Source organism: Homalodisca vitripennis, unplaced genomic scaffold, assembly GCF_021130785.1.
Source record: "Homalodisca vitripennis isolate AUS2020 unplaced genomic scaffold, UT_GWSS_2.1 ScUCBcl_2046;HRSCAF=6412, whole genome shotgun sequence".
Classification (NCBI taxonomy): domain Eukaryota; kingdom Metazoa; phylum Arthropoda; class Insecta; order Hemiptera; family Cicadellidae; genus Homalodisca; species Homalodisca vitripennis.
Genome location: NW_025778177.1, coordinates 19,217 through 45,258, shown reverse-complemented (window position 1 = coordinate 45,258; position 26,042 = coordinate 19,217). Strand labels below are relative to the sequence as shown.

At 33.8% G+C, this 26,042-nt stretch overlaps 1 protein-coding gene across 1 annotated transcript; it reads left to right on the top strand.

The window, feature by feature from the left end:
* The first annotated feature begins 3,053 nt into the window (after positions 1 to 3,053).
* LOC124371819 (60S ribosomal protein L36-like) lies at positions 3,054 to 17,894 on the top strand. Its single transcript, XM_046830174.1, has 4 exons — positions 3,054 to 3,181; positions 7,366 to 7,486; positions 15,426 to 15,560; positions 17,764 to 17,894. The coding sequence occupies exons 2-4, from the start codon at positions 7,367 to 7,369 to the stop codon at positions 17,854 to 17,856; spliced, it is 348 nt and encodes a 115-aa protein (XP_046686130.1). The 5' UTR covers positions 3,054 to 3,181; position 7,366; the 3' UTR covers positions 17,857 to 17,894.
* The last annotated feature ends 8,148 nt before the right edge of the window (positions 17,895 to 26,042 follow it).

Genomic DNA, 26,042 nt, shown 5'->3' with positions numbered 1-26,042 from the left:
ATCGACTACTGCTCAAATAACGACTTAGTATTCAATAAAAAAAAAAAACAAAGCAGTTGATGTTTAGAGCCACACAAAAATGAAATTTCGGGATTGCCAGATCTGCAAACTGAAAATTCCATTAAACATCTTGGAGTTTCAATAGATGACAATCTATCTTGGTCCACCCACATTGAAGAACTCTGCTTAAAATTAAGTTCTGCTCTCTTCGCCATAAGAAGATCAATGGCTATTGGAACTAAAGAAACAACATTAACCGCTTACCATGCGCTTTTTGACAGCAAGATGAGATATGCCATAGTATTGTGGGGTGGCTCATCTCGTACTAGTCTGGGTCGAGTTTTGGTGCTCCAGAAAAGAGCTGTGAGAATAATGGCAGATCTGGGGGCGAGAGATAGTTGTAGAGGGGCTTTTGTTGAATGGGGAATAATGACAGTGGTGGCTGCTTACATTCTCGAGGTGATCATCTCTTCTTGCTCAAGGGGGATCACTCGAAACGCCCAGATACACGACCACAACACCAGATTCGCCAAAATTTCAAACCTTCCATCCCATAGAAGAACACTTTTCGAGAAGAAACCATCCTACGCCGGTGCGAGATACTTCAACATCCTTCCAGTCGAGCTCAAAATGTTGCCCTCTCATAGGCTGAAGTCTCACCTGAAGCAGTGGCTATCGTTGCGGCCCTTCTACACAGTCGATGAATTCCTGACCTGGAGAGAGACTTTGGAATATAGAACTCTCAAACACGACTTTTAAATATCAAAAATAGCATGTGATTGTAACTCAATACTTGTAAAAAATGACGCCTGTCAGATCTTAATGATTTCGATTAAAGCTTGCTCTCTCTCTCTCTCTCTCTCTCTCTCTCTCATGCAATATTCATTAGCCACTTGGTTAGTATGCACTGCGCTTAAACTATGTTCTACCGGATGCTTTTTAACTACAATGTTTACTTATAATAAAAAACTAAAATGGATATGAATACGGAGTATGAGTCAACTACAACGAACTATACTACTGGAACGCGCACTGCCCATAAGCCACATGTTGTGTTTTCCGGTCGCACACAGCTGTGCGTTACTGGTGTATCCATGGACTTGCAGGCGCTGAAAGTGGGCAAGAACTCACCGAGTGGAGCGGCGATCAACGGGACGATACGGCATCACGCCTTTTCGTGCCGAAACACAAATCATTGTTTTTATTTGCATTGTTGGCAACTCTTCCTGTTTATTCCGTCAAGACGTCTGATCTGAGCAACTCAACTAGTTTGTTTTCCTTTTATTTGTCAATGTTAGTAATGTTTGTTATTTCGTGACATGGTGAAGAGTTGCTCTGCGTACAACTGCACGTCCAGATAGACTAAAGGCAGCCACATTTCTTGTCACAAGTAAGTTCTTACTATATCAACCATGTCATTATTTACTTTTAACTTCCAAAATAGTAATTTTTACCAATATTATGTTCTGTAAAGCCAAATTATTAACTGGGTTATCCAAATAATTAAAAGTTAAAAAGGACTGTTAATGAGTACATTAACAAGCTATCGTTTTTTAATCATGAACAATAATTATATAGTTGAATAAAACATGCTTATCACTCAATTATTTTATCCGCATTGATCCAAGATATCAATGTTGGTCGTTATAGCACTTATGAATGCATAAACTTATGTCATTGCTACAAACAGTATATACTGACCTACTCTACTGTATAATTATGGGAACTTTGTGATTTTCAGCTACCTGTATTTTAATATTTGTGTGTTTGTTTTGGATTTCCATTGAATGATGACAATTTACTGAAAAAAGTGGATTACTGCGACAAAGAGAAAAAAATTTTAAGCCAACAAAACATACTGTTTTATGCAGTAGGCCTAAACATTTTACAGAACATGATTACCATTTAATTTTGCCTAAAAAACTACGAAAATGTCTCAAAAAATGAAATAGTTCCAACATTTTTTTATTTTCTATCTCGTATACAACAGCCACTGGAGAAACGGAGGAGGACTATTGTCAGAAAGAAGGTGTTTTCAAGGGGCATTTAACTTATGACGAATTCACTGGAAGCCACAGGTTATTTTTAATTAAAACTGTAATTAAGCTATTTTTTAAATAATATCTCATCACATCGCAAAACAAAAAACTTTTGACATTACAAACACACCCAACTTAGGAATAAGGCAAAAGTTCTAAAAATAATTTTATTTTCTAACCCGTAGATTAAGTATGTCATGTTTGTAAATTTTTATGTAGTTTACTTTGAAATACAATACTGTCAATAAAAATGTTGTTTTTTCACTTGGGAAATATTTTAATCTTCGTTTTACATCTTTTACAGACATCTTCGTTTCCAACTTTATAAGTAAAATACCAAGTCAAAATCTCAGTTATTTTGATATAGTACAAAAATCTGTCTTTTAAACTAAAAATAAAAATCCACGGTAAAAAGCAGTTATTAACATTTGTAATAATAAATAAATGGTGGTATCTAACAATATTATTAAGTCTAGAAGTGATGTTAGATCAATACTAAAATGCCTGCCATATGGGCGGAGTGAGTTCTTGCCCATTTCCAGCGCCTGCAGTTTCGGAACGCAGCCCAGGATTTCTGCTCGTTTTCTCCGGCCCAGAGCGCGTTCCATTATTATAGTTCGTTGGTCAACTATCTGCTTCCATGTTGAGAAATGTCAAACTCTATTCAAGCTGGTTCAAAAATGGGTTTGTAGTTACATATTTGTGATGATCGACAGCATTAACTATTTATAAGTCCAAGGTAAACTTTAATATTATAATAAGAATAAGTCAAAACTTTTAAAAAGTTAAAAAAGTTAAAATTATTGTAAATCACAATCTGTGCTTTTATCTAGCCGGCAAAAACTGTAATGAGAAATTAAATTGTTTTTAAAGTACAAAATTGTTACAAGGTGAAGTATAAAGCATCTGAATATACATGTCCCTGTGGTTTCATGTGGTGATGTTAGAGTCTGCTGGCTATAATTATTCAGTATCGAAGTGGAGAGAGAAGAAGGAGGTATATTTCCGGTATTTTGTGTGTTTTTTTTTACTAGTCTCAATTTTGTTTGGCTATGGTTTTTGTACCTCTCACTTATTGTGATTCTTATTTCTCATTCCCCTTACTTCCGCCATTACGTATCTCCTAGGAAGAGGTCCGCAAGGTGAGTTTGATATTTATCCAGTTTTAGTTTTGTAATCATATGTTTTTACATAAATATTGATAGAGTATTATTATCAACAAAATTTATTTTATATCTCAGATATAAATTTATCTGTATAATATCATATTCTTCACAATACAACGTTAGTTAACCTCTACGGTTTGTCTACTTGAAAGTACTTTTAGTACATCGTTAACATAATAGCTTACAGTTATTTTTGTACCTTTATACTATAATTTTAATCCGGAGTTATAATAAATTTATTCGAAAGGTTCTTTGGAATACATTTTTCTTGGCTTAAAAGGAAGTTGATAGTCTGATCAATGTTTTAATTTATTTCAACTGCAAGCCATGTTCTAACTCTATAATTGTAATAGTTTAGTATTAATTTTTCTAAGAGTCGCCTGGACTTATAACTTTCTAAACTTAACTTATGTTAGTTGCATACAAGCCATGTTCTAAATGTAAATTTATTTTCCTTGTTTTTTCAGCAAGTATAATTAGGTGGCTACAGTACGGTTCGATAAGCGGACCCGGTTGTTCACATCGAAATTGGCAAACGATATTACTTAATTATAACCACCAATTTAATCAATCGATACTGATTAATTGTTTTGACAAATTACAAATAATCTATATCAACAGCTGTAAACACTTAATAATACAAATAATACACGTAAGGTAATATTTCAATTTTACATATAAGTAACATTTGATTATTAAAAATGGCAGTCAATTGTAGTAAACTACACGACATTGCTTTGAAAGATGATAAGACATGTTTTACGTGGCTTCAACATGTTGGACTCGTACCGAAAAACTCATTATGTGAAATTTGTGGGAAAGAAACAACTAACTTTGAGAGGAGCAAATATGGTCATCTTCAGTTTTCCTAATTTTGGTTATAATAATTTGTTTGATCACTGTAAATATTAAATTCATATTTTAATTTAAAACATTGATTGTTATTGAGGACTATGGATACTTTTAGGCCTATATCGATTGATAGTGTAGGATTTGAGATGCGTATATTAGGTATCGATGATTACATTCTTCGATATGAAAAAACCAGGTCCACTTATCGTACCCTACCCCAATAAGCTTCCAACACTCCAGTAATAAAAAACATTGAATCAATTTGAACCCTTTAAATGTTATCAGACCTGTTTGTTTACTCTTCAAAAAAATTGTAACCGCCCTAACTTAGTATAATGAAAGTTTTTTAATTTTCTTTAATCCAAAATGCATATATTTCTTTGACATAAAAACTATATCTTGCATTATAATGCAATCTTAAGTCTATAATGTAATTCATTTTGTCGTTGTTCCAAAGTAATTAAAAAAAAAAAAGTTAGTATAAACCATGTTTGTGGTAAACAATTGAGTAGTGGTCGCAAGAGACGGAATATATTGTTGTTTTTCAATATCTATTTCTAAATAATGTGTTCCTGTGATCTGTTACAGTGGTAGCATGTTAATAGGTATACAAAAATTTAACTAATACAATGTAACATAGACTGATAAACTAAGAAACAGGTTAAATCAACACAATTATTGGGTACTACTATTCAAGGACTACACTAAGAAATCCTTATCTCCGATTTGTTATTACATCAACATACATACGTATTAGAAATAGTTAAAATAACCTCAACAAGCATTCATGTGATCTGAGCTTGAATTTGGGTTCCATCTCAAGGGATGTTTCTTAGAATACAGAAAGTATTCGCCGGGTGCCACCAAAGCCCGCACTGATGGCCAGGGGCATTTATGGTCGATATTTTCGATCGGACCACAGATCATCCAATTTCTACGAAGTCAAATCACATTGTAAGATTTAGGTTGTGATGTAATATCGGGAAAGTACTGATCGGAAATGCTTCTGGCCATCAGTGCGGGCTTTCGTGGTGCCTGCCACCCCACACTGCTGGTGGACAAGGAAACATCCCTCAATATATCCAAATTAGAGCACATATCACATAAGTGCTTTTAAAGCACTTAACTTTGGTACTTCCAGTAAAATATTAACCTAATCTAAACCTACTTATATCGTAATAACATTGCATAGTGTAGTAATATTTTCATTGGTAATATATTCCTCATTGCTTACACAAAATGGCCTGTACTGTTACTGGCTACCGAGTAATCTAAAAACAAACAAAAAATGTTGGATTTTGTGCTAATCATACTTTTATCCACTGATAAGTTTTGACCAGGGGGAAAATGCTTGAATAAGTAGTTGACATGATCAACCAGAAGATTAAAAACAAACATAAGGGTTATAGGTTGGCCAGATTTTGCTAGATTAGAGCAGTCAACCATGTGAATAATTGCAGGTTGCTTGAAATCTGTTTCTTGTAAGCATTCTAGGGAATCAAGAGATTTACTGGCTTGCATTTGTCTACCATTAACAATAAATGGTAGGCTGAGGTTTTATACTCATGTTTATTAAAACAGTTACTTATGCTTGAATTCTAGGAAGTGTCACAGGTTTCCATTTCTTAGCTCAACTGTGTGGCTTCAAGAGGTTTTGATTTTAAGTAGTCTTCAGCATGTATAAAATCATACATGCTGAAGACTACTTCTAAAATAGGCTACAGGGCTTGTGTTTTTTTGGAGGGCAGTGTTTCATGCCTGGTAACTCCTGAAAACTAAAACTCATAAGGAAAACCTTGGGTCTTGATCACAAATCATTTCATTCCAGTCACAGTCATTCTCATTATCGCTGCTACTAGAATTATTCAACCTAGGTGCACAGTAGGCAACCTATGTTGTGTATCTATTAAATATAACAAACTAAACAGTTTAACATTTAGTTACTTTTTACTATTTTTAAGGATATACTGAAGGTGGTGGCCTCTTATTATACTGCAGCCAAATTATTAATCCGCTGTTGGCACTTTATGCAAGAAATGCTGGTGGCCGGTGTATTAGCCGTTGGCATTTCTGGCATAACTAAGGGACTGGACTTACACACCGTTGGCACTTAAAGGGTTAAGACTTAGGGAAACTATTTACTTGGATGATGGCCAAAATTCAAAAATCTAACACTACCATCTCCTGGAAGGGAGTGAGAATTCAAGAAATATAGATGAATTAATTTAATTGATAAAACAATGAGGACAGGAAATTGCAGTGGTGAATCACATTCCTTCTTCCATGCTGGTCACTTTTACTGCACTGTAACTTATTCATGAGTAGAAATAAATTTTGAATTTGGAAACATTATATAAATTTACATTTTACCTCATAACAGTGCATAAATTGTTTTCGAACATGGTGAAATGAAATGTGGTGATTTCAGAACATATGAGTAGAAGTAATAAATTATATGTTTTAACAACTTTAATTTTTAATATCTTATTGATAAAATATTTGATTAAACATTACACATGTATTACATTTATATATACCCGAGGGCCAACCAGTCTACCCTTGCTTATTTTCCGTCATAACTTCCTAATTTTATCTTTCTATAGCCTGAATATTCCTTTTAATAGGAAGAGTTTTGAACAATTTAAAGCATAAAAAGAAAATTGTTTCCCAAATGGAATAAAAATCCAGAAATGTACTTACTATAAGTCAATTTAAAAAGAATATACTAAAGAAAATAAATGTGTGGTTTGTCTTGCTAGTGTCATGCAATAAGTGTTAAAGAAGAACTTAATATGTTAATAATATTATCAAACCTGGTTTTTATGTGTGTAAACATGTTTATCACAAGTTTTTTATTTCAATTTATGACAAGTTTAAGTTTTACCACTTGAAAATAAAGATTATATATCATGTGATAATATAGCCTAATATTGTACAGAAAAAAGTTTGCTTGGAAAATTTTAAAATAAATTTACTAAATTTAGAAAATAAAGTAGAGTGTTTTAAGATCTAAAAGAGCTACTTGTAATAAAGCTAGGAGAAGTGCTCTTTAAATACCATGGAAATATGGCAAGGGAAGTGAAAGTCAAATTTGTGTGAGAGTAGTCTGCAGACTTATAGTTCAGAGTTGAAAATGTTTTTTAACTGTGGTAAGTGCATAATTAAATTATATTTCTCCAGAGGGTTCTATGTAAGGACTATTAGTAGTAGATTTAGGCTATTAACTAAAACATATCAAAGCTGTTTAAAAATATAGATAATTGTGCATTATGGTGTTGTTTCTCAACTGAGAATTTCTTTGCCCCTAGGATGGCGCCAAGATATGAAATTGCAGTTGGCCTTCACAGAGGCCACAGAACTTCCAAGATTGTCGTGAGCAAGAGCAAAACCGATAAGAGGCATAAGATAAGGCCTGCCCGTCTCAAGGGGGTGAGTGCATCTGATGACTGTAAATTCTGTGGTCAATATTGAGGGTGAACGTGTTAGTCCTGGCTGGGTATTGGAAGTATGACAGATCTAAGTACCATATTGTGAATGCCCTAAATCTATACCACATTGTATTGGTAAATAATCGCAATATGCAGTTTGACTTCACTATAATATGCGTTGTCAGCCCGTCCCGTCATTAGTTCTAAATTTAAATATTTACTATATAACATAAGAGAACATAGTAAGCAAAACTAGGAATTTTTATTGTTTTGGTGAATCATTTTAAATAATTTATATTGCTAAATTTTTACAATCGTAGTTGGAGCAGTGATAATATCACTTATATTGTATTGTTTACTTATAACAAAGTGGCAAGACTTGTGGACCGGGATGTTGGAATGTATATGTTGGTGCTTAACGTTTGTGTAATTGATTGTTCTTAAAGTATGTATTGTTTGAGAAGGTAATATAATTTTAATACTGTTTTTAGTTTAATTTTTTTTAGGACAGACACAGGTTAATAACAAGTAGTAGACAGTTACAGAGTGACACAAAGTACCCTTTCTAAAGCAAACAGGATTTTTCAGTCAGTAATACAATACAATCAGTAACACACAATGAAATTAGTAACACTACGTTTCGAGATCTGCTATTTAATCTCTTTTTTTTTGTAAATAACTATAAACTAATGCATAGCTACAACCTAGGTTAAGTAAACAAAACATACCAGAGCTTTGTGACACACTTGAGTCATAACTAGGTCTTTATCCTAGGTTGTAGTCTTGCATTAGTTTAATCATTTACCTGAAGAAGAGATCAGATTGCAGATCTCGAAACATAGTGTTACTAATTTCATCGTGTGTTACTGATTGTATTGTCACTGAATGATGGAAAATGTCCGGAAAATTCCTGTTTCCTTCACAATCATTCCATCATCAAAAACAACTCAAACAAAGAACCCTTTCTACCCATAAGTATGTACTATTTGTGCCCGTTTTGAGCTACAATTGCGATTAACCCTCCATCGGGCGCTAAACGGAGTTTTCCTCCGTGTATTGTTTATTATTAAAAATAGTACTACTTTTCTGATGTTGGCAGTCGTGTCCCGCAGTGTACTTCACGGCAATCTTTCGGGAAGCGAAACAATAGCCTCCCGCTTATCTTTGTCAAAATCTGTCAGTATGAGGTCTACTTCCGTGCGAGACTGGACGATTCCTCCGTGAGCGCCCGATGTCGTGTTTGGACGAAATCTCCGTGAGCGCCTTATAGTGTTTAGTTTTTATGTAGTAATAATCCGTGTGCGCCTAAATGCCTGACCTGTAATGGGTTCTTTTTAAGTTTTACAATATATTTTATTTGAATTTTGTGAAATGGAGAATGAAGACGAGAGAATTGTCAGTACAGTACCCGTGTGCTAGGGAACATTTCAGTACTGTTTATGGAGTGAACATTGTCGTTATAAGAACCAGAAGGAAAATGTTTTGAAACTTTGTGTAGTGTTCAAAAATTTTTAGTAAAGAATAAATTTTGATTTTAGAATAATAATTGACATTATAATTGTATAATATCTCAAAAATTGAAGTAAGTTGTTTTTGTAAGAAGTGAAAAACTAAGTTAATTTCTATATATTATTACAGAAGGTTAAACATTTTTACAATTAATTGCAATATTCCTTAAAATAAATCATGTTGTTACTATACAATAACAGTTTTTTAAATTTCGAAATTCTTATTTGGAAAATTCATTACATAAGAGAGTAATTTTTATTTAAATTCTAAAAATGAATATATTACATTGTAATTAAATCGTATGAATATTTAAACAAATAAAAACAGTTTAAACGACTATAATATCCATTATTCACTAACCTGGAGGAAACCTCCGTGAGCGCCTGATGGTGTTTCTAATTTTAAGCGCCCGATGGAGGGTTAATTTCTCATGAAGAAATTTAAGATATTCTTTACGTAAAGGTTCTTGTTCAGCATTAAGAATTCCTTATGTAGAGATTACTTGCCTCATTATACTCAATATAACAAATTCTGTTTTTTTTTTTTTTTTTTTTTTTTTTTTTTTATTATAACGAAATTTTTTACTTTGTCCTATGAGATTCATATGTTGTGACTACATTTTATCATCAATCGGCCACTGGTATTAACAAGGTGTTGGTGTATCGTTTGTAGTTAGTAATTTAAACAATAATATAGGTACAGTAGTGGTTCCTGTTAGTTTTAATACACTGTAGTTTGAACAAGTTAAAATGTATTATAGAGATTTGTCGAGCCTAGAGTCACCTTAATCATGATTGTGGTTCAGGTGCTAGAGGTCTCGTATAGAAATACACGTCACAACTATGTTCTGTATGGGTTCTATCTCCCAGAAGTGGTCGAGACGTGTGACAGAATTACCATCTTACATCATATATCGTTAATTTAAAATATGCATATGTATTATAACTGTATTTGCTTGTGACAAAAGCATAGCTGATGTAGATATCCTAAGCTAAGAAATAATTGAAAGTGCAAGTTTTTTAACGTTTTTGTCAAATATGATTTAATATAAATGTTATTGTGAATGTGGTTAAAAAAACGGAGAATGGAACGGAACTCTTTGGTGAAATCCATTGGCAGTTCACACCAATTTTATATGTCCTAAGTCTTACGTACAAAATTATCTTTTTCTGTTTACTGTAGCACATTCAGAGATACCAGTATATTCAAACACACTTATGTTACAGTGTGTAATTATTAAATAACAATGAAAATTATTGATTGATATATCTGTAGAAAATGTTCTAAAAATGGCACGAGTAGAGTTATTGTAATAACTTTAACATAATAACTAATAGAAATTAGTATAGCTTATTTTGTTACTTTTGGAAATATAATCTGCTCACTAATCAGTAAATACTCCACAATTTTTTTTGTCAGAATCTTATTGCTTTGAAGAAAATGTTCCAAGCTTTTATTTTTATTTATAATATATTTATTACTAGCGTGTTATGTCTTTATCATATAAAAAATTGCGAATGCAATGTGTCTAACAAATGCAACATGTTATGTTGATCGTTGTTTTAAAATATGAAATCCGAGAGGTACATATACCAAAACACTCCAATTTGGCAACACTGTAAAGTGAAAATTGGCTGCTTTGTTTTGATATACTGGTGATTTGTCGGCCAGAAAAGAAAGTAGATTAGCAGAAGTTCATGTTTTTAGTATTAAGTAATGTATTATTTTTTTATAACAATATTGCTTAATATTCTCCATTTTAAATAATGTCTCATCTGCTGTATTAAGTAAATTACTACAAGTTTAACCATATTCAAAATTAAATGAATGTTGTATTATTTATTTATTTCGTTTCCATTTTCAATTATATAAGGTTGTAGAATACAGACTGAGTAAATCACACTCCTGGTACCTGGCTAAACACATTGTGTTGCTCTCATATCTTCAATACACATTTATATGTTACAATTATTACCATTGCATGGTTTTATGAAAATAAAAAAATAAACCAAATTGTTAGGTTTAAAATAAATAGATAAATTGGTGTTACAATATCGAGCCTAGAGTCATCTTGTATCAGTTGGTACAAGGTGCTAGAGGTATCGTACAGTAACGGTCTCCATCTTATGCCCAGGATGAGTTTATCTCGTTCTGGTACCTCTGGAAATACATTCTGTTTTCACTCATTACTTCCATCTGCATTGTATTGTTTATTAAGTAGTAGGATAACAGGATTTAATAACTGTACAACATCTATAGAGTCATAAGATAAAACAACAGATCGGTTTTAATATATCGAGCCTAGAGTCATCTTGTGCCAGTTGGTACAAGGTGCTAGAGGTATCGTACAGTAACGGTCTCCATCTTATGCCCAGGATGAGTTTATCTCATTCTGGTACCTCTGGAAATATATTCTGTTTCACTCATTACTTCCATCTGCATTGTATTGTTTATTAAGTAGTAGGATAACAGGATTTAATAACTGTACAACATCTATAGAGTCATAAGATAAAACAACAGATCGGTTTTAATATATCGAACCTAGAGTCATCTTGTGTCAGTTGGTACAAGGTGCTAGAGGTATCGTACAGTAAATGTCTCCATCTTATGCCCAGGATGAGTTTATCTTGTTCTAGTACCTCTGGAAATACATTCTGTTTCACTCATAACTTCCATCTGCATTGTATTGTTTATTAAGTAGTAAGATAACAGGATTTAATAACTGTACAACATCTATAGAGTCATAAGAAAAATCAACAGATCGGTTTTTAATATATCGAGCCTAGAGTCATCTTGTGTCAGTTGGTACAAGGTGCTAGAGGTATCGTACAGTAAAGGTCTCCATCTTATGCCCAGGATGAGTTTATCTCTTTCTGGTACCTCTGGAAATACACTGTTTCACTCGTAGATTCCATCTGCATTGTATTGTTTATTAAGTAGTAGGATAACAGGTAATAACTGTACAACATCTATAGAGTCATAAGATAAAACAACAGATCGGTTTTAATATATCGAACCTAGAGTCATCTTGTGTCAGTTGGTACAAGGTGCTAGAGGTATCGTACAGTAACGGTCTCCATCTTATGCCCAGGATGAGTTTATCTCATTCTGGTACCTCTGGAAATATATTCTGTTTCACTCATTACTTCCATCTGCATTGTATTGTTTATTAAGTAGTAGGATAACAGGATTTAATAACTGTACAACATCTATAGAGTCATAAGATAAAACAACAGATCGGTTTTAATATATCGAACCTAGAGTCATCTTGTGTCAGTTGGTACAAGGTGCTAGAGGTATCGTACAGTAACGGTCTCCATCTTATGCCCAGGATGAGTTTATCTCATTCTGGTACCTCTGGAAATATATTCTGTTTCACTCATTACTTCCATCTGCATTGTATTGTTTATTAAGTAGTAGGATAACAGGATTTAATAACTGTACAACATCTATAGAGTCATAAGATAAAACAACAGATCGGTTTTAATATATCGAACCTAGAGTCATCTTGTGTCAGTTGGTACAAGGTGCTAGAGGTATCGTACAGTAAAGGTCTCCATCTTATGCCCAGGATGAGTTTATCTTGTTCTGGTACCTCTGGAAATACATTCTGTTTCACTCGTAGATTCCATCTGCATTGTATTGTTTATTAAGTAGTAGGATAACAGGTAATAACTGTACAACATCTATAGAGTCATAAGATAAATCAACAGATCGGTTTTAATATATCGAGCCTAGAGTCATCTTGTGTCAGTTGGTACAAGGTGCTAGAGGTATCGTACAGTAAAGGTCTCCATCTTATGCCCAGGATGAGTTTATCTCGTTCTGGTACCTCTGGAAATACACTCTATTTCACTCGTAACTTCCATCTGCATTGTATTGTTTATTAACCCTTAAAGCGCCAAAGAGTTTCAGCCTAACTCTGGATTAGCGCTCATTTATTATAAAAAGATTAAAATTAAATTTTCTCAACGCTAATTTTAATTTCTTTTTTTAGGTAAAAAAATGAAACAGAAACTACAAAAAAATATCTTTTATCATATTTATTGCCCAAAATACATATGATTTACTATTTAGCGTCCCAGCTCCTTTATAAATTTTACCGAATGCTTAAATAACTCTGTTACTGTTTCCTTTTTTTAATTATGTATATAAATGATGACATTGCGTGCTTATATGTACTAGAATAGAACTAGAAAATAAGTATATTACAAATTTAATACAAAGTTATTATAAAAAATTAAATTTACATGCCATAAATATGAAAACCAAATATTTTCCAACTTCTAAGTCCTCTAACGGGTGTTATTTTTTCTAATTACAAAATAGTTTTCAGATGTTTATAGAAGTAAATAAAAGATTGTAACACTTATTGGAGTAAAAACAAACATAATATAAATAATAAAAATAAATGTAAAATTATTTTTATTATAGAAAACGAAGTATTTAGTGCTCCTTGCACAAAATCATCAAAATCAGAATCGTCTGGATTCGTCATTTAAGAAACTGTTTATTTCAAAATTTATAAATATATAACTTTCATAAGAAGATGTTCATGTGACACATAAAACTACACAGTAGTTTACCGATCAACTATTCGCATTGCTTCAACAGGATATGAAGAAGAACACAAGAGCTGCCCGGCGAGGCAGTGACGTACGCATAAATGCGCTTGCGGCGTTGAGCAATACTGCCAAACTGCCAGCTGTTCAACAAAAACCGGTTCAATATCGATCGATAAACACAAAGATTGTTACGTGATGTGGCACAGCCCCGCTACACTACTGTAACATACACCCTGCACAGTCTAGCGGACAAACTCAGAACTAACAGTGCAAAATAGTAAAAACAAGTATATTGCGTGTCTACGCGCTTACGGCGTTTAGAGCAAACTCGATCCTCGCGCGCATATGCGCTTACGGCGCTTTAAGGGTTAAGTAGTAGGATAACAGGATTTAATAACTGTACAACATCTATAGAGTAATAAGAAAAATCAACAGATCGGTTTTAATATATCGAGCCTAGAGTCATCTTGTGTCAGTTGGTACAAGGTGCTAGAGATATCGTACAGTAACGGTCTCCATCTTATGCCCAGGATGAGTTTATCTCGTTCTGGTACCTCTGGAAATACACTCTATTTCACTCGTAACTTCCATCTGCATTGTATTGTTCATTAAGTAGTAGGATAACAGGTAATAACTGTACAACATCTATTGAGTAATAAGAAAAATCAACAGATCAGTTTTAATATATCGAGCCTAGAGTCATCTTGTGTCAGTTGGTACAAGGTGCTAGAGGTATCGTACAGTAAAGGTCTCCATCTTATGCCCAGGATGAGTTTATCTCGTTCTGGTACCTCTGGAAATACATTTACCTTTTAGTTTGGCACACAAAATAAAATATGCCTTAATTTATTATTTATCTATCATACATTTTGATAACAGCTCTTGCAAGTATAAATGTTTAATGATGAATAAAGACTGATTTTTATTTACTCACAACTTTGTATATATAATAATTAATTTATGTATTTTCTTTCGTAGAAGGATAAAACCATTTAAGAGTAATTTATGGTATTTATAATATTATTAAAGAAATTTATTAAATAGTCTTAATATATCGAGCCTAGAGTCATCTTGTGTCAGTTGGTACAAGGTGCTAGAGGTATCGTACAGTAACGGTCTCCATCTTATGCCCAGGATGAGTTTATCTCATTCTGGTACCTCTGGAAATACATTCTGTTTCACTCATAACTTTATTTTAAATTATATTTTTTATTAAATAGAAGTTTAAAAGAATTTTGATTTCTATATAATATCTAAATTGTATCATACATCAACAAATCGTGTTAGTTTTAAAGCAATTCATTGTGTGTTGTGATGTTAGATGAGTATAATGTATCAGGAAAAGGGAGTAAAGATTCAGGAAAATTAAATAAAATTTAGCTCTCATTTTTATACAATTCCTGTTATAGAAGTTGGCAAAAAACTAAAGTTTTCATATGTAATAAACAGAAAATAAGTTCATTATTCTAATATCATGGCAACCTAGAGAAGTAATACGCTTTTTAAATAATGTAGCCCATTACATTTATAACAGTTTCTGTTTCAAACACAATAATTGTTAAAATTAGAAAAGTGAAAATAATTTTTTTTTTTTCTTGTGACAGTGTTTGGATTAAATATCCCAGAAGCATGCAAATGTAACGTTTAGAGGTTTTATATAGATTACATGACAAATGTTTGTAATTTTATTTTATTCACTTATAATTAACAGAATATTTTTTTAATCATTGAGATTCTGGTCTTTTTTAATATTTGAGGATATATTGATATAATTCGAATCAGTATAGTATATTAAGAATAAAAAGATAAATTTTTAACTAATTTAAATGAGGGAAGCCTTCACTGAATGTTTTGTTTTTGTTACAGAGACAGACAAAACACACCAAATTCGTACGAGATCTAGTGCGTGAAGTGTGCGGTCATGCTCCGTACGAGAAGAGAGCCATGGAGTTGCTCAAAGTATCCAAGGACAAGAGGGCACTCAAGTTCTTGAAGAGGAGGGTAAGTAGTAATACATTTTAAAATTTACCATTTGAAGCTCAAGATTTTCTTTGTGTTGGTTACTATAGATTTATAAAACTTTGGTAATTCATATAAATTTACATAGATAAATTGCAGAGTTGTTTCAGTCCACATTGTTTTAGCAAAAAGCAGTTGTAAACTAAACAGGTTATTCTATTTAGAATTATGAAAGTTAAATATCCCGTTTAAATTGATTGCTTGCTACATATGCCATAGAATAACCGTATCAGGCTATAACTTCCTTAGTCGCAATGTGGGTTCTTGGTATAAGGTCAATAAATTAGGCTTGTTGGAATGAGAGTAAATCTCCAAAATTCTTATTTATTATTGTTTTAATCTCCAAGGTTATGTTATTGCTGTGATTGGATGTCAGGTCACTAACTCAAATGCTGCAGAAAAATATATACAATTTTTGAAATAAATGCCTTATTACAAGTGATATGTTACTGCAATATTCTTTCAGATTATTTTTTCATGTAAAGAACTGAAATGACCATGTTGTTTTTTTTTTAAATTTGAATTTTGAAAACTCACGAGGAGTAAAAAAAACATTTGTAATAAAATTCAAAATAGTAAAAATGTGTAGAATTTTATTAGGAATAATGTAACAAAAGGTATTTTATATTTATATTTCAATAGAAGTCAAAATTGTATATATGCAAATGTGTTCATGAATTCACAAGAGTGAGCTAATTTAAATATTCACATTTGTAAATATTATATTTGATTTGTAACAGTGGTTATAAAATACAAATAAAGTTTGTTTTGTACACTCAAAATAGTGAACTATTAGGAAATAATACTATTTGACTAAAACATTTTTGTAAATATTTTTTATAAATATATACAACAAAATATTACCATGAAATGGCAAACTTTGTGTAAACATGAACGTAATCAGGCTAAAATTTGTTCCAGTGCTTTATTTTTTACAGTATTTTTGAATATTTATTCTGTCTACAACACTTTAGCTACAAGCCCAAAAAATTAATACTTAAAAGAACAAGCAAGTGATCAAAAAATTTGTAAATATCCATACATTGAATAAATTTCAATTGTAACTTACACCATGAACATAACTTATGAACACTTTATTAAGATATTTTACATGTAATATATTATGTTAAACCTTGTATTATGTTGTTAAGAAGAGCATATAATATTTATTGATATTGGGCTGAAAATGAACATACAAAGAAAGACACCTTTTTTTCATAAATATATAACCCTTGTTATAAGTAATAAGCTACTATGAAATCCCTTTTAGGATTTGTTACATCTAATATTTTGTTTTGATCATAATAAATTAGAATAATAAATAATAATTTTGTTCTACAAATAATTTTCTACAAAATATTTGCTAATTATTTATAAAGTTTTGAACTAGGCTGAGGCCTACAGAATATCATACCTCAGAACAGTAAATACTATTTATAGAAATGAATTATACTGTAATTATAAATAGTAAATATGAATAATAAGAATTAGCGTTATTACTCTCTGAACCTAAATGAAAGTTGCAGTTTCATACAAAATAACAGTTTCGACAGAACAAATTGCTTTCCAGATAAAAAATATATTTACAACAAATAGTTTTATTTGTAAACTATGTATGCAACACTTGACGTAGACTTTGACTAATCGCGCATTTAGGAAATCGGTCAGTAGTGACAACCTGTAATAAAAAATACAATCCTAACTGATATAATATTCCTCCACTACAGCAAAAAAAGTCTTTCTACTTTTACAATAAATAACTGCTTAAATAAATGTTTTTCAAAGACATCTCAATACTACTTTCTAAATTACCTCTTGTAAGGGTTTACAGAAACGTTTATGGTAAATAAACCAGATTACCAAATAAAATGGCAGACATACGGGAAGAAAGATTATTTCTTATTTAAAATTTAACAGTTCAACCAATCCGTTTTATGGCACATGGGTGAATAGGTTCCTATGGCATTGTATTACTTAAGTTGGGATCTCTTTTAACATATTCTGGGAACCACCTGCTTTTTGTAGCTTCTAATATCAATCAATGGCCTGTTTTGTTGTAAGTACAGGATCACTGTATCTTCCAGTTAAGGTCATTGTACAGGTCTGAGCATGTACATCAGTTTGTCCAATAGTTGCTACACCACACCTGATGTAAACTCCTAAGTGATTGTTGGTTTGCTTGCAGTTGGGTACTCACATCCGAGCCAAGAGGAAGCGTGAGGAGCTCAGCAACATCCTGACCCAGATGAGGAAGGCTCAGGCTCATGCTCCCAAATAATTGTACTTGTTTAATAAACTGTTTTACTTTTACTTAAAGTATAAGGTCTTCATTTCACTTCCACCTATTTTGTTTCATTTACTTGTTTATTTGGGATTTTAGTCATTAGTTTTCTCGATTGATTTAATATATATAAATTCATTCATTATGAATAAAAAGCACAGGAGGAGTGTGCAAGCAAAAATAATAAAATGAAGAAATGTTTTTAAAATCATGTAATCAGTGAATCTTAGCTAAAGATGCCATTAAAGCTTTTGTTGATAGAATTGCAAAGCAAATGTGTTGTAATAGTAAGCTTGGTTCCATTTGTGTTACTAAGTACTTGGTATACAAAAAATATATGTTTTGAAGTCCTTAAACCTTAAAGAAAGTTAAAAAAAAGTAGGAAAAACTAACATGAAAGAATTGAAGTAAAGTTAAAAATTAAAATCACAGAGCTCAGCTACCTCTAAAATATAGGTTGCTATCACAATACATAGTGTGTGGTTTTAAGTTCATCTATTTGTGAAATATTCTCCTGAAAAATGAATAAAAAAATTTAGCACAACAAAGTTTTGGTTTGGGTAAATACATAATACATAGTCACAAAGAGGTGACTCAATAGGTGCAATCACTTTCAAGTATTTGGGTTGAACAATATTTGCATGAAATTTGTAGAAGATATAATAAAAAGAAGTTTCGCAACAAGAAAATCAAGAGAGAATTTGTTTAGAATCTAAAAAGGTGAGTTATAATTTTAAAATGGTTTAAATTTAAAACAAACAGCCAGTTCATAAACAATAACAAATAAACAATAACTTTTTCTGATATTCCAGGTGACTGCCAACATTTCATAGGTCATAATCCATACAGTAAGAAATAAAAACATGGAAATGACTATCAATGCCAATGTCCGAATAAATTTAAATGGATTTTTATTACTCGGCAGTGAAAGTGTTAACCCTTCCAGTGCCAATGACAGTTTTTGCAGAAATCTAAAAACTTGCGAGCCAACGTTAATGTAAACGGATGTATATATAAAAGAAAACTATAAAGTTTTATATTTGTATTCATAACAGAATAATATTTCCAAACAACACTACACTGACTAAGGCCCAGCTTAAAGTGAATTTTTGGAGTTAGTATCATAATACCTGTGGTTGAGAGCTATAACATTTACCTTGTTAAGGACTTTTTTTTATGAATGCACAATACTGTTATCAAGAAAAGCCTGGCCATACTATTTGTAATATTAAAATAAAATAAACTAAGTGTCTTTGATCAAAAGTTATAACGTTCATTTTCACTATACACAATAATAGTTAAGGTTGGCCTGGTTTTTCTTGATACGGCATACCTCACACCTGGGCACATATTTCAATGTTACTTAAAAAAATGTCTAGCACTAAAAGGGTTTAAACTCCTGCATCTGATAAATGTAACGTTTGTTCCTGGCCAACATTGTCGGTTAAGAATGCTGCAAAAGAAAGTATACACAAAATTAGGGTATAAGCCTTATTATGAGTTACTTTGCGCTAAAGACAATTTGTTGTTTAGACCCTGGAACTAAATTTCATACTTTTACCGTACATTCCAATGTGGAGGTTTCTTTAGCGACATTAAATTATTTGAGAAAAAGGTGAAGACTAGTAAAGCATTTTCAATAATCTCTTTTCCTGGCAGTTTATGAATCCACTTAACCCTCGTGAGTACCACAATCTGGATTTAGAAAAAATCATAGCACATGCACTGCCCTGGTAAGTCTGTTCAGTGACTTAATTGATGCGAAAGATAAAGGGATGTGTAGTTCACTAGTGATACTGGACTACTCACAAGCATTTGATTCCCTTAACCATGAACTTTTGTACGCTAAGATGCATTTTTATGGCTTTGGCAAAAATTCAATCGAGTGGGTAAAATCATACCTAGGAGACAGAAGTCAGGTTACAAAGATGGGAAGTGAGACGTCAACTTCACTTGTCAAAAGGCGAGGTGTTCCTCAAGGAAGTTGTCTTGGACCTATATTGTTCAACTTATATACGTCTGACTTCCCAAGTTGTGTTCAAAGCTGTGCAGCTCACCTGTACGCAGATGATTGTCAGTTGCGCTTGTCATACGAGCCTGGCTCCATTGATGAGGCTATTGAGAAAATAAATTCCGACCTAGTGAACATCAACACTTGGTTGGTTAACAATGGCCTTAAACTCAATATAGGTAAGTGCATTGTCCTTCATCTTGCCCCACACAATCTGGTGCAGGCCCTTGGTCAGAGAGGAGTGAGAGTAAGGCTCAGTGGGGAGAGCCTGTCTGTCTCTGAGTCAGTCAAGACTCTCGGAGTTGTGGCCATGGAACAACAAACATGGCTGACTGACTACAGTCACAGTAAAGTGAACTCCAAGAAAACTGTGTATTTTAAGTGGTAATAATACAACAAAATATTATTTACTTGTGCACAATACTTACCTTGGATCTCATGTAAGTTAAAAAATCAAATATTTTCTTTCATGGAAGCTTCAGAACTTTATCAAGAAACTTTAATTAAATACTGAACACTAACAAGCAAGTAAACTATCAAGATTAAGCCAAGTTAAAGACTTTCAATAATCAAGCATAACACTTCACACAACTATATTATTCACTCCAAACTTATAAGCTTTTTAAGATTTAAAATAATATGAAATATAATTCGTGTATTACTCATCTATGAAATAACTAAATAACAGTGACGTCACTGCCAAGTCACAAACTAACAGTGATATTCCACATCATACAGCGTTGGCACACAGCTGCTTGGCCACCTGTAACTAGACCAGTGACCCAGACACCTTGTCAGCATTGTCAGCGCTGACCTACAGCAATACAGCCAGCTGCTGTACTCATACTATTGACACGGCACTTGATTGCCATTTAATCAAGAGTTTTTTAGGTCTATGTGTTTTTGACAAACTTCTCTTATTTTTTTCACTATCTGACAAAGCAGTTGATTAGCACATCTAAATCAAATAATATACAGTAATTCATTCATTTATACTCTGACAATTAAACCACAATTGGAAAGCCTATATTAAATTACACAATTTTTCATACTTTTCTGGGAAAATGCCTCCAAAATACCCGTGTGGCACCTGTGACATTGGTGTTAGGTTTTCAGGAATAAAATGCACTGGTCAATGTCAAAAATGGTATCATGCAGGATGTCAGAACATACTTGAGAAGAACTTGAAAAAATGGGGTGCTGACGAAATTGACTTATGGAAATGCTCTCTGTGTAGAGGTAACCAACAACTGTGTCCTACAGTAGAAATTAATGACTCAACTTCATCAAATTGTGACATCCTTAGTAGTCCGATTCAAGGACTTGGAAGTAGTAATATTCAAAATAGCTCTCCAGATATCTTGAACTCCTCTCTTGTAGATTTTAAGTTAGAAAAAATGAAGACAAAACTGCAGGACCATGGAAAATTGGAAGAACAGGATTTAGAAACATCCCTGACACTAGCTGCCGAAGCCGGATCTTTTTTATTACAAGAAAATATTGATCTCAAGAGAAATAACAATAATTTGAATTGCCAAGTAACTGTACTCAAAACTAACTTACTCTGTATGGAAGCAAAAATTGGAGAACTCACTACAAGGGAGAATAAATATGAACAAAAAATTGAAACTCTACTAAGTCAAATGGAAGAATTGGAACAGCAACTTAGTAAGTCTAAACAAGATAAAATTGATGTCCAAACAATTTTTGAGGAACATGACATTAAACAATCTGAAATTCTCACTAACTACTCACTTAAAATCAATGAGCAAGAAAAATTAATTGCCAAACTTAAACATTCAGCAGAAAAAAGTCACACTAATGTTATAAAAACCTCTGTAGATGTTGGAACCCAAACTATTCATATAAACTCACCTCCAACAAATGTTACCCTCCTCCTAGATCTGGATCTCATTAAAGAAAAACAGGACCAGATGGTGCAATCCATTACAGAACTTAATAGAAATTTAAAAAACATAGCCATCACGATACCTCTAATGACAGAGGACCCAGGGTCCAAAACATCATTGACAGGAGACTCCAGCCTCTCGACAACTCCAAAGCCTACTGAATTAACTGGGGGAATCAGTCAAACCCCGACAAAAAAAACTGTCTACAACAGCTCAGACTAGAATTTTCAACCTCTCGACAACTCCACAGGCAACAGAATCAACAGGGGGAATCAGCCAAACCCCAACAAAAAAACTGTCTATAACAGCTTTGACAAGGAGCTCTAGCCTCTTGACAACTCCACAGGCAACAGAATTGACTGGGGGAATCAGTCAAACCCCGACAAAAAAACTGTCTATAATAGCAAGTGATGATGAATTTGATAAACATGACACTGGGAGAGACAGACAAACTCCGACCAACAAACTGGATGAAGTTGAGACTGGGAAAGACAGACAATCTCTGAGTTTAAGTCTAAATCATCAACCTAAAAATCCTATTCCATCAGACAATAAGGCCTATAAAATCCCTGAAAGAGGCTCTGTGCTCAGCAAAACCCCACCAATGAATACTTTTAAAAGATTACAAAATGAAAGTCATGAGGAGTTTTTTATAAAGCACATAGACTTCTACAAGGACTTAATAACAAACTGGAGGGAATCCTGCACCACACTTAAGCCTACCTTACTGCAGGGCGATCTTGCCAATAGCTCTGAATTCAACGAAACAACCCCTTTAGTGGAAAAAAGTAGTTTTTTAGACAAAACTCACCCCATATTGAAACGATTCAAAACAAAATTTTACAAAAGAAAAACAATAGGCTTTCAAGTAGCAAAACTCTCACCGTGCTACATCAGAACGTAGATCGAATTTCTAACAAAATTGACAAGATGAATGCCCTTCTAGACACAACAAACCCTGACTTAGTCATCATAACAGAACATGGACTAAAAAGAGAGGTCCTGCTAAACACAAGACTGATCGGCTACAAATTAGTAGCAGAATTCAGCAGGACAACTTTCTTAAAAGGAGGTGTTGCCATCTATGCAAAAGAGTTGCTTCAGGAGAAAATTGAAGCAATAAATGTTCATGACCAGTGCATTGAGCTATTGTGTGAAGTGGCAGTCATTAAAATCAAAATAGGAAAAATTACCACCTTCATTATAGGTGTGTACAGAACAAACAGAAACTTGATTCAAGGCCTGGAAATCATAGCTCAGATCCTTCAAAAAATACAGTCCGAAAAGCATCGTGTCATCTTCATGGGCGACATTAACATAGATTCACTAGATAAAAAGCATGACTACATCCTAATGCAAGACATCCTAAAAAGCCATGATATGGAGAGACTCGATTTACCACCCACAAGGATTACACCAACTTCAAGAACCTCCATTGACTGTGTTTGCACAAACCTCCCACAAGAGGAGCTTGATGTTCATGTCATTAACACAGGAATTTCCGATCACACAGGCCAACTATGCATACTAAAGCTGAACAGCACAAAACTCCAGGCACCTTCTACCATGGAGCGTAGGCACATAAACAACAGAAATCTTTATAAGCTCAAAACATGTCTCGGCCAACAAGACTGGACAGAAGTCTACAGTTCTCTGGAGGTTAATGATGCCTACAACAGATTTCTTCAGATACTGACTGATGTAATGAACGAGGCTTGTCCGATGGTTAAATCAAGAACAATGCCAAAGCGAAGTAAATTAATGTTAAATGACCCTACAACAATTCACCTAAAAGGAATGCTGGTTAAGGCCCAAGACCAATACAATGCAACAGGTAGTGAAGAGCATAAGAGAAATGCATCAGCGATAAAAAAGGAATATGACTTGAGATTAAGACTACTTAGACAACAGGCCACAAAAAACGCTGTGGCCGAAGCTGATAATAAGACAAAAGCTTTATGGAGGGTAATCAACTCGGAAAGAAAACCTAAAGAAAAAATAAACCTCCCGACTGAACTTGACATACAAGGTACACTCTCATCTGACCCAATAAAGATGGCAGACTATATGAACAACTTTTTTGTCAACATAGCTGATGACACAATCCATAATAATGGACAAACTACTGGCCAAGCAATGTTACTACCAGTTGAAAATCCAGATATTCCTGTATTAGACCTCTACCAAACAACCAGACAGGAGGTGTCTCGAGTTATGGATAGTCTGAAACCAAAAACTTCATCAGGCTATGATGGAATCTCAGCAAAGCTTTTAAAAACTTGTAAAGAAGAGCTAATTGACCCCATAGTAGACATAGTAAACAAATCTTTTTTGTCTGGAAACTTCCCATCTGCTCTAAAAATGGCCAAAGTCTACCCATTGTTCAAACAGGGATCCCCAACCCAAGCCTCAAATTATCGACCGATTTCTCTAGTTCCAACATTCTCTAAAATAATTGAAAAACTGACACTAACCAGACTCATAGACCATGTAACGACAAATGAACTCCTTACAACCCAGCAACATGGATTTCTGAAAGGCAAGTCAACAACCACCGCCCTAATCTGTCTAGTAGAATTCCTTATTGATGAACTTGAAGATGGCAACACCACCACTGCTATTCTACTAGATTATAGCAAGGCTTTCGATTGCCTCAGCCACGAACACCTCATGGCTAAGCTTAGTGCGATAGGTGTAACAGGGACTGCCTATAACTGGTTTCACAGTTACCTGACAGGGCGGTGCCAAATGGTTGAACTTATGCATAATAGCAAGGGGATTATGCAACAAATCAAATCTGAACCAAAAAGCATCACACGGGGAGTTCCTCAAGGGTCTGTACTGGGTCCAGTACTTTTCATTTTATTTACCAATGACTTTCCAAGATATCTAAAAGACTATTGCAGATCACTAATGTATGCAGATGACACTGTATTGCTTTTGGGCAACAATAATCCAAAACATCTTGAAGTGACCTCTTATATTGCTCTTAACATGGCAATTCAGTATTGCCATAGGAACGACCTCGTTGTAAATGAGACAAAAACTAAGCAACTTATTTTAGGCAAGCACAGAGAGGCTGTAGGCAAGTTACCTGACCTTGAAGAAGTTACTGTTGCCAAATACTTGGGAGTAACAATTGATGAAAGCCTCTCCTGGACCCCCCACATCGATCTCCTGTGCAACAAGCTAAGTGTAAGCCTGTTTGTAATTCGCAGGATTAAGAACATCTGTGACGTGGATACAGCCAAGATCGCCTATTACAGCCTGTTCGAGACCCATTTACGCTATGGTATTGAAGTATGGGGAGCAACTACAAGGGGTAATCTAGAACGAGTGCTCTTGCTCCAAAAACGTGCTATAAGAATACTTGGAGATCTCCAGTCAAGAGAAACTTGCAGAAGCAAATACAAAGACCTAAAAATCCTGACTGTAGTAAATCTGTATATCTTGGAAGTTGTAACATACATCTAAAATCATTAAGCCCCATAAGAACCGCAGCTCAGATTCATGACTACAGCACAAGACAGTCAGCCAATTACAGCCTTCCTACACACCATCGCACAATGACTGAGAAGAAACCCAGCTATGCGGGTGCCAGAATGTGGAATGTCCTTCCTCCAGAGCTGAAGACTGCAAGCATTCAACAGTTTCGTCACTTGCTGAAGAACTGGCTTCTTGACCACCCATTTTACTCCATGACTGAGTTTTACGGATGGCGACAATCACAGGAATTTTGATCCTCTAGAAGAAACATTTTTCACCATTCTATTTACTATTGTTATTGATAGTATAATTTGTTTTTTTATTAATTTATGACGCAAATTCTGTACTTAAAGTTCATGAATAAAGCATGCTGACTTCTGACTTCTGTGCTTGACAGTAAGCTCACCTTTTCTGATCATGTCACTCATGCTATCCAGCGTGCCCTTGGTAGGCTGAGGGGTCTGTACAGATTTAGAAGTCTGCTGCCAGAATCCGCTAAGCTCCGGCTTATGAGTTCTCTTGTTCTGTCTGTATTTTATTACTGCTATCCTGCATACGGCAACAGTATCTCTAGGGAAGACACAGATCGGATTCAAAGACTGCAAAACTCTGCAGTTCGATTCATTTTCAATTTGAGGCGCTTTGATCATGTGTCACCCTTCCGAGATGCTGTCAGTTTGTCCCCCATGGAAAATGTATGCAGGATCCTGACATGTGGCATGATCCACAAGGTGCTTGCGCTGGGTGAGCCGCGGTACCTGATCGAGAAGCTCCAA

Bases quoted from the DNA above. Each gene is read 5' to 3' on its own strand.
- LOC124371819 (XM_046830174.1), top strand. From the start codon at position 7,367: ATGGCGCCAAGATATGAAATTGCAGTTGGCCTTCACAGAGGCCACAGA. The intron at 7,487-15,425 runs GTGAGTGCATCT...TTTTTGTTACAG, and splicing joins GGCCTGCCCGTCTCAAGGGG to AGACAGACAAAACACACCAA. The intron at 15,561-17,763 runs GTAAGTAGTAAT...GTTTGCTTGCAG, and splicing joins TCAAGTTCTTGAAGAGGAGG to TTGGGTACTCACATCCGAGC.